This window comes from Cebus imitator, unplaced genomic scaffold (assembly GCF_001604975.1).
Source record: "Cebus imitator isolate Cc_AM_T3 unplaced genomic scaffold, Cebus_imitator-1.0 Scaffold779, whole genome shotgun sequence".
Lineage (NCBI taxonomy): Eukaryota > Metazoa > Chordata > Mammalia > Primates > Cebidae > Cebus > Cebus imitator.
This window is the reverse complement of record NW_016108094.1, coordinates 79,923-88,481: the sequence shown is the minus strand read 5'-3', so window position 1 is coordinate 88,481 and position 8,559 is coordinate 79,923. Positions and strand designations below refer to the sequence as shown.

At 44.6% G+C, this 8,559-nt stretch overlaps 1 protein-coding gene across 7 annotated transcripts in view; it reads right to left on the bottom strand.

The window, feature by feature from the left end:
* Positions 1 to 8,559, bottom strand: part of CPSF7 (cleavage and polyadenylation specific factor 7) — a 28,457-nt gene that overhangs the window by 4,359 nt on the left and 15,539 nt on the right. For all 7 annotated transcript variants that reach the window (XM_017519841.2, XM_017519842.2, XM_037735322.1 and 4 more), the window contains 2 exons: positions 5,397 to 5,565; positions 4,570 to 4,737 (listed from right to left, as the gene is read on the bottom strand). In XM_017519841.2, the coding sequence (XP_017375330.1) occupies positions 4,575 to 4,737; positions 5,397 to 5,565 (332 nt within the window). In that variant the 3' untranslated portion in view covers positions 4,570 to 4,574. The remainder of the gene's footprint in view (positions 1 to 4,569; positions 4,738 to 5,396; positions 5,566 to 8,559) is intronic.

Here is an 8,559-nt window from a genome sequence, read left to right as displayed (position 1 = left end):
TTTTAGTAGAGACGGGGTTTCACCATGTTGACCAGGATGGTCTCGATCTCTTGACCTCGTGATCCACCTGCCTCGGCCTCCCAAAGTGCTGGGATTACAGGTTTGAGCCACCGCGCCCGGCCCCAAGACTGTCTTATTCAGATGAAATAACCACCACATTTAAGGGGTGACCAGGAAAAGTGGGGAAGTAGAAAATCTGCCTCTGAGTTAAGTTTCCCCATCGTGTCATGGGCCGACATAAGTCAAATGACGGTTTTAGGTAATGTTGTTAAAGCATTTTCAGTTACCGAAAGAGAACTATCCTCATAATGGGAGAAACAGTCCCATCTTATGTTTATTACTATTATTTTTTGAGACAGTGTCTTGCCCTATTTCCCAGGCTGGAGTGCAGTGGCACAAATATGGCCCACTGCAGCCTCAATCTTCTGGGCTCAAGTGATCCTCCCACCTCAACGCCCCCAAGTAGCTGGGACTATAGGAACATACCACCATGCCCGGCTAGTTTTGTATTTCTGGTAGAGACGGGTGTTTTGCCATGTTACCCAGGCTGGTCCCTGAGCTCATGCAATCCATCCTTCTTAGCCTCCCAAAGTGCTGAAATTATAGGCATGAGCCACTGTGTCTGACCCTGTTTTATAAGTGAAAGAAATAAGACAAAGTGACAGCTAAAGACTCAGGTTGAGATGTTTAATTCTCTGTAACTACATCAAGACAGTTGCAGGTGGGGGAAAAAAAAAAAAACAAAGGGAGATGTTTAATTCTCAAACTACTACTGGATTAGTGGGTCTTGCTGATAATTTCCCTGTCATAAGGCTGTCAGGAGCAAAGCCATCAGGAATGGTAACATGCAATTACCTTCTAACTACTAAACTGAATGCAGCCCCAAAGATGATAGTTCATGCTCTGCACAGGTCAATCACCACCTCCCTGGTCACTCTTATCCCAGTCAGCTCCAAAGGACATATACTGTAGCCTACGTGTGGTTTTCAGCCCACAAGTAACAATAGCAACTGTGCAGACCCAAACAAGAAAAGGGAAATGTTGCTACTACTACAGATGAGACAGGACTGAACCAAGACCTACTCTAATGCTTGCCCTCCTGCCCACCTGAGACTGAATTAGGTCTTCATCTACGTTAGTATCTGCTTTTCCAGAGGGTATGCGGACATCTCCCCAAACTCAACCTGTTGCAAAATCTAGAAGGAAGTACCTAGAACCCACAGACTAACTATTGATTCTTCATGGGTTATCCTAGATTTCAGTAATATTTAACAGTCTAGGATTCTGTGGAATAAATGAGCAGCTAACAACAGAGACACAAAAAATATTAGTAATTTTTCATCTTCCCATTTATTTGCCTCTTTTGGAAGACGACAAAAACAATTCCTAGCTATAAATCTATTTAAGATAATGGCTAAACAACAAGCTAGAAGGCAGTGGCCAAACCTAAAAGGAGTATTTTGGTTTGTTAGTAGGTTGTCACTATGCAAAATACTGCACAATTTTCCAACTATTTACATTCTAGCTATTGCTCATGAACTATACGGGCTCACAGGTGGTGAGATTCTTTTTTCTTCTTCATCCAGACATCACCATCCCAAAGACACCAAACAGAACTCCTATTCTTTCCCCTCATCTTCCTTTTCAATTGCCATTACTTTAGATCAATCAAACATGCAAAAGATCAAGGACATCTTCTTAATGTACTTGATGTGAGACAGAAAAATGGGAAGTCCTAGAGACTTACAAATCTGAAACCACAAAATTGAGAAAAGACCCTGAAGTTACCTGGGTCACACAGTAGCCTCCAGAAACTTCAGATAGACCCCTAGCCAGAGTCTGGCCTATTTTAAAGATTTCCATAGAAGCAGGGTCAACACCTGCTCCTGTATACTTATATACTAGAAACAATCTTTCTAGAAGCTTTCCTTCAGTTGGGATTGCTAAGCTGGTGCGATGCAACCTAAAGATACAGCACCTTCCCCTGCCACCGACTCCCTACCAATATGGAGCCTAAGAATGAAAGCAAAAGAGAATAGCAGAGCTGAGAGATGCAGACAAAGTCTGGAAAGACATAGCCAGAGCCCCTGGATCCGACTGATCTTAACTGGACTTCTCCATTACTTAAAAGTTTCTCTCTCAACCTTCCTGCTTTCATTTTGCTTCAAAAGAAAAATCACGGCCAATCGCAGCGGCTTCATGCCTGTAATCCCATAGCACATTGGGAGGCTGAGGCAGGAGGATCACTTGAGGCTAGGAGTTCAAGGCCAGCCTGGGCAACATAGTGAGACTCTATAATAGATTTGAAAATTAGCCTTCAGGTGGCTGAGGCAGGAGGATCACCTCAGCCCAGCAGGCTGATGTTACAGAGCCATGATGGTGCCTGGGTTCAAGCAATTCTCCTGCCTCAGCCTCCTGAGCAGCTGGGACTACAGTCGCTTGCCACCACACCTGCTAATTTTTTAGCCAGTGGCAGCCAGGACAGTGTACTCCAGCCTGGATGACAGAGCGAGACACTGCGTCTATTAAAAATAAAAATAAAAAACAACAACAAAACAGGCCAGGTATGGTGGCTCATGCCTGTAATCCCAGCACTTTGGGAGACTAAGGCAGGTGGATCACCTGAGGTCAGGAGTTCAAGACCAGCCTGGCCAATATGGTGAAACCCTGTCTCTAATAAATGCACAAAAATTAGCCAGGCATGGTGGCGCGTGCCTGTAATCCTAGCTACGAGGGGGCGTGAGGCAGGAGGATTGCTTGAACCTGAGAGGCGGAGGTTGCAGTGAGCCAAGATTGTGCCACTGCACTTCAGCTTGGGTGACAGAGCAAGACTCCATCTCAAAACAAAACAAAACAAAACAAAACACCTCATCAGTAAGTCTTTTCCAAAAGCAAAAACCCTTCCATTGAAGTTAATTATCCACCATAAAGCCTCTAAAGCTGTTAAAGATAATTTTTCCAGCTGCTTTCTCCTCTCTGACTAAAGCATATTAATTTTCAAAATCTTTTAAATGAATCTTTTTTTTTTTTTTTTTTTTTGAGAGATGGAGTCTCAGCCAGGTGTGGTGGCTCATACCTGTAATCCCAGGACTTTGGGAGGCTAAGGTCGGCAGATCACAAGGTCAGGAGTTCGAGACTAACCTGACCAATATGGTGAAACCCTATCTCTACTAAAAATAAAAAAATTAGCAGGCATGGTCGCACGCCTGTAGTCCCAGCTAGCTTCTCAGGAGGCTGAGGAGGAGAATTGCTTGAACCCAGGAAGCAGTGGTTGCAGTGAGCCGAGATCATGCTACGCACTCCAGCCTAGGTGACAAAGTGAGACTCCATCTTGGAGGAGAGAGAGAAAAAAAAAAAAGAGATAAAAGAGATGGGGTTTCACTATATTGCTCAAGTTGGTCTCAAACTCCTGTTCAAGTGATCCTCTGGCCTCTGCCTCCTGAAGTGCTGGAATTACCAGTGTGAGCCACCACATCTGCCCCTCCTCCCCACCTTTTTTGAGACAGAGTCTCACTGTCGCTCAGACTGGAGTACAGTGGTATAATCACAAATCACTGCAGCCTCAACCTCCCGGGCTCAAGCAACCCTCCCGCCTCCACCTCCTGAATAGCTGGAACCACCACACTTGGCTAATATTTTTATTTTTTGTAGAGACAGGGCCTCCCTATGTTGCCCAGGCAGGTCTTGAACTTCTGGGCTCAAGCAATCCTCCCATCTCAGCCTCCCAGAGTGCTGGGATTATAGGTGTGAGCCACTACGCCCAGCCTAATTCTTAAAATCAATGTGGCACCTTGAAAACTAAGTAGGCAATGGCCTTCCTACAATTTTCCTATTGTTTTTTTGAGACAGAGTCTCATTCTGTTGCCATTGAGTGCGACGGTGTGATCTCAGCTCACTGCAACCTCTGCTTCCCAGGTTCAAGCGATTCTCCTGCCTCAGCTTCCTGAGTAGCTGGAATTACAGGCACGTGCCACCATGCCTGGCTAATTTTTGTATTTTTAGTAGAGATGAGGTTTCACTATGTTGGTCAGGCTGGTCTTGAACTCCCGACCTTGTGATTCACCTGCCTTGCACTCCCAAAGTGCTGGGATTACAGGCGTGAGCCACCACACCTAGCCTGATTTTTTTTTTAATTGAAAGTTCATAATAACAATGGTTATCAATTATTGAGAACTTACTATGTGACAGGCACCATGTGTGCTAAATAGTCTACATGGACTCTTTCACTAAAACTTAGCAAGTCATTTGGGACAGTTACTTTTATTATCTTCATTTACAAATGAAGAAACTGTGGAACAGAAAGTAATATGGCCAATTATTAGTGGAGGAACTGGGATTCAAATTGGTGCCTGAACGCACACACCACGCTCTCACTCAGATACCAGGTTAAGGTAGTAAAAAAACAAGCAGCAAGAGCTAAATCTCAGGGTATGACTCCCCATAAATCTGCAGGAAATCTGCCCCTACCCTTGCTGCATTTACTTTTGCTTTAGAGAGAGAAAACTCTTCACTGTAAATCTTTTTTTCATAAAAGATCCCCTAGCAGCCAGGAACGGGGCTTCTTCCCACCTTTCTCAGTGGTGCCGGTCCCGTTCTCTATCCCGGTGTCTCTCGTGCTCCCGGTTCCTTTCTTGGAAATAATCATCATGCCGATCTTCATTATGAAGCAGATCCCGGTGCCTCCTGCTGCTCTCCCGGGACCGGCTAGGTGACCTTTCCCGGGACCGATGTCTTTTCCTATTAGAAAGATCATTCAGCCTCACTCAGATGGCCTATCACATTCTTTCCAAGAGTATGGTGTTTTGGTGTCTTTGAATATTTGCCTAAGCTACTCCTCTATTACTCTATCATGGGACCACTGTCTGAGGATTTTAGCTCTTTGAGGACTAGTCTTTTTTAGGAAAATGACTAACAGGTAAATCTACTTGCTGAGAACATAATGTATCAGGCGTAGTGCTAATAATTTTGTGTACATTATCTGACCTAATCTTTACAACAGGTCTGTAAGATAAATACCACCACTGTCCCTTTTTTTAAAAATGAGAAAGATGAGGCTTGGAAAGTTGACTAACTTCCATATGCAAGAAAGTCACACAGATAGCAGCAGAACTGGGATTCCAATCCAAGCTTGTAGGGCTCCAAAGCCCACGTTCTTAACAATACCCATCTGTGTATTTTCCACATGAGCCCACTGCCTCACCCACCAGATTCCAGATGTTATAACACTTATTAATGAAAGTATCTGATTAGTTTCTTCCCCAGAAAAACATGAAGGCTAAGGTCTAGACTTTAGGCCAGGTCCTTCCCAGATTCCCTGAGCTCCATCTGTGCCCACTCCCTATCCCCGGAAGAGTGCTGCTCAGGGCTGGTAAGTGAGGACGCAATCACCAACTCACCTGGAAGAGCTCCCACTGGCACCCACGCTGTAGGACTTGGCTTCAATGCCATGAAGACAGTCCTTAAGAGAGGAGATGAGGACACGGCAACGCTCATCATTGGCGACCCGGGACTGTTTGATAACTGCAATGGCTGTGAGCAGCGTCTCAATTGCGTCGCTGTAATCCCCTAACAAACGATGAATGGGAAAGGCCAAGGATGAGGAGAGATGGTAAACTAGCTGACCAAAAGGAAAGCTCAGGCAGACAAATCAAGAGCAGCTGGCTGTCGCAAGCAACCACAGTAACACAGATGAGGCAGCCATTGCTGGTGTAAAACTGGACGATACTATGTTCCAGTGGTTTAGAATCTGACAGATGTCAGATGAACAAACTGACACATTGCTGTCCAGGGACTATTTGACAACATCTATTAAACAATGTGCGTATTTTTTGAGCCAGCAATTCTACTAAACATTTTCTACTTCTGGCCAGGCGCAGTGGCTCATGCCTGTAATCCCAGCACTTTGGGAGGCCGAGGCGGGTGGAGCACCTGAGGTTGGGAGTTTTGAGACCAGCCTGACCAACATGGAAAAACCCTGTCTCTATTAAAAATACAAAATTAGCCAGGCGTGGTGGCACATGCCTGTAATCCCAGCTCCTTAGGAGGCTGAGGCAGGAGAACTGATTGAACCCGGGAGGTAGACATTGAGGTGAGCTGAGATTGTGCCACTGCACTCCAGCCTGGGCAACAAGAGTGAAACTCCATCTCAAAAAAAAATTTTTTTTTCTACTTCTGTTCACAAGTGAGTGTTTAACAGTGTTTTAATGTTGCTTGTTATACTGTCTTCAATAGGGTCTGGCTATATTGGTTCTATAGAATATTACACAGTTGTTAAAAAGCAGGAGGTAAACAAAGTAATCCAGGTAAAGCCCTCAGCACAGTGCCAGACACACAGTAAGGACCAATAAATACTGTCAGTTGATATAATAGGTGTCCAGAATATACTAATACAAACAAGTTTCAAAACCACATCCCATTTTTGTAAAAACAATAAAAATTATATATACTGTCACATGCACAGAAAAAATTCTGGAGAAAAAGATACTCAACCATACAAAGTGGTCTTATTGGTGGTCCTTGTATAGAGGACTATTTTGTTTTTGAAAGTGGATCTCGTTTTATCATCCAGGCTGGAATGCAGTGGTACGATCAGAGTTCACTGCTTTCTTGAACTCCTGGGCTCAAGCCATCGTCCTGCCTCAGCCTCCCCAGTAGCTGGGACTACAGGTGCATGCCACTGCACCCAGCTCAGTTCTCAAAATCTTCTTGTACAGATGGGGGTCTCACTATGCTGACCAGGCTGGTCTCGAATTCCTGGCCTCAAGTGATTCTCCTGCCCAGGCCTCCTAGAGTGCTGGGATTATAGGTATGAGCAACTGCACCCTATGAGACTTTTTAAACAATGTTTACAAATTACTTTTAATCTACAATAGATGTATGTGTGTATACATGTTGTATATAAAAATAAGTGTGTAGTATATGTGTGAACTAAAAAAATTATGATCAGGTGCAGTGGCTCACTTATGTAATCCCAGCACTTTGGGAGGATGAGGTGGGCGGATCACTTGAGACCAGAGTTCAAGACCAGCTTGGCCAACATGGTAAAACCAGGTCTCTACTAAAAATACAAAAATTAGCCAGTTGTCGTGGTATGCACCCGTAATCTCAGCTATTCGGGAGGCTGAGGCAGGAGAATTGCTTAAATCCGGGAGGGAGAGGTTGCACTGAGGCGGGATCATACCACTGCACTACTCCAGCCTAGGCAATGGAGTGAGACTCCGTCTCAAGAAAAAAAAAATTATATTGTCATCTAAAACTAGGCCTTTCATTTCTCAACTCTGAGCAATGCCTGGCTCAGGGACAGTGGTCATGGGGAGAGTAATTGCACTCTGCACTTTGCTTTTCCAAGCTAAGTCGAGAGCAGTAAGGACAGAAGATAATACAAAGAAAACATGAATCCAGACAGCGGTCCAGTGAAAATGACGCCTGGCAGCTTCACCTGTGCAAGGCAACAGGAATAGAAAAGCTACTGGAGCAACTGTCCAGTGGAGGCCTAAGAACATGAAGACTCCATCCTGGCAGGGAATTGCTGCCGTTTTTGTAGGCAACTTCAGTGAGTATTTGTGGTTTGAACGAATGGAATGAAAACAACAAAAAAGGAAGGAGATCACGATGAGGTTAGTGATCATCTTAGTGCGAAAGGGTTGATGAGGAAAAAGGGGCAATGAATACTTTCTTCATGCTGCTCTGTGTATTTAACTCATTACAATGGGCATATATTACTTTTAAATTTGAAAATATCTTTTTTTTGGAGACACATTTCACTCTGTCGCCCAGGTTGGAATGCAGTGGCACAATCTCTGCTCACCACAACCTCTACCTCCCAAGTAGCTGGGACTACAGGCACATGCCACCACGCCAAGCTTATTTTTCTATTATTAGTAGAGATGGGGGTTTCGCCATATTAGCCAGGCTGGTCTTGAACTCCAGACCTCAAGTGATTCACCTGCCTTGGCCGCCCAAAGTGCTGGGATTACAGGCATGAACCACTGCCCCCGGCCTAAAAAGATTACTTTAGATGTCAATGTAGATTTTTCTGGTGGTAAAAAAATGAAAGGAACATATATTATATACTTTCTGTCTTTAACCTACTCTGTGGATTCAAGTTTGGCAAGATGATGCAAAGATGAAAATGAGGGAAAGCAGGTGATAAAATTTAGGGCTAACTTCTTTCTTTTTTTTCTTTTTTTTTTTTGAGACAGTCTCACTCTGTTGCCCAGGTCGGAGTGCAGTGGCTCGATCTCGGCTCACTGCAACCTCTGCCTCCCGGATTCAAGCGATTCTTTTGCCTCAGCCTCCCAAGTAGCTGGGATAACAGGTGCCCACCACCATGCCTAGCTAATTTTTGTATTTTTAGTAGAGACAGGGTTTCACCATGTTGGCTAGGATGGTCTGGATCTCTTGACCTTGTGTTCTGCTCGCCTCTGTGTCCCAAAGTGCTGGGATTACAGGGATGAGCCACCATACCTGGTCTTTTTTTTTTTTGAGATGGAGTCTCCCTCTATTGCCCAGGCTGGAATGCAGTGGCATGATCTTGGCTTACTGCAACCTCCGCCTCTC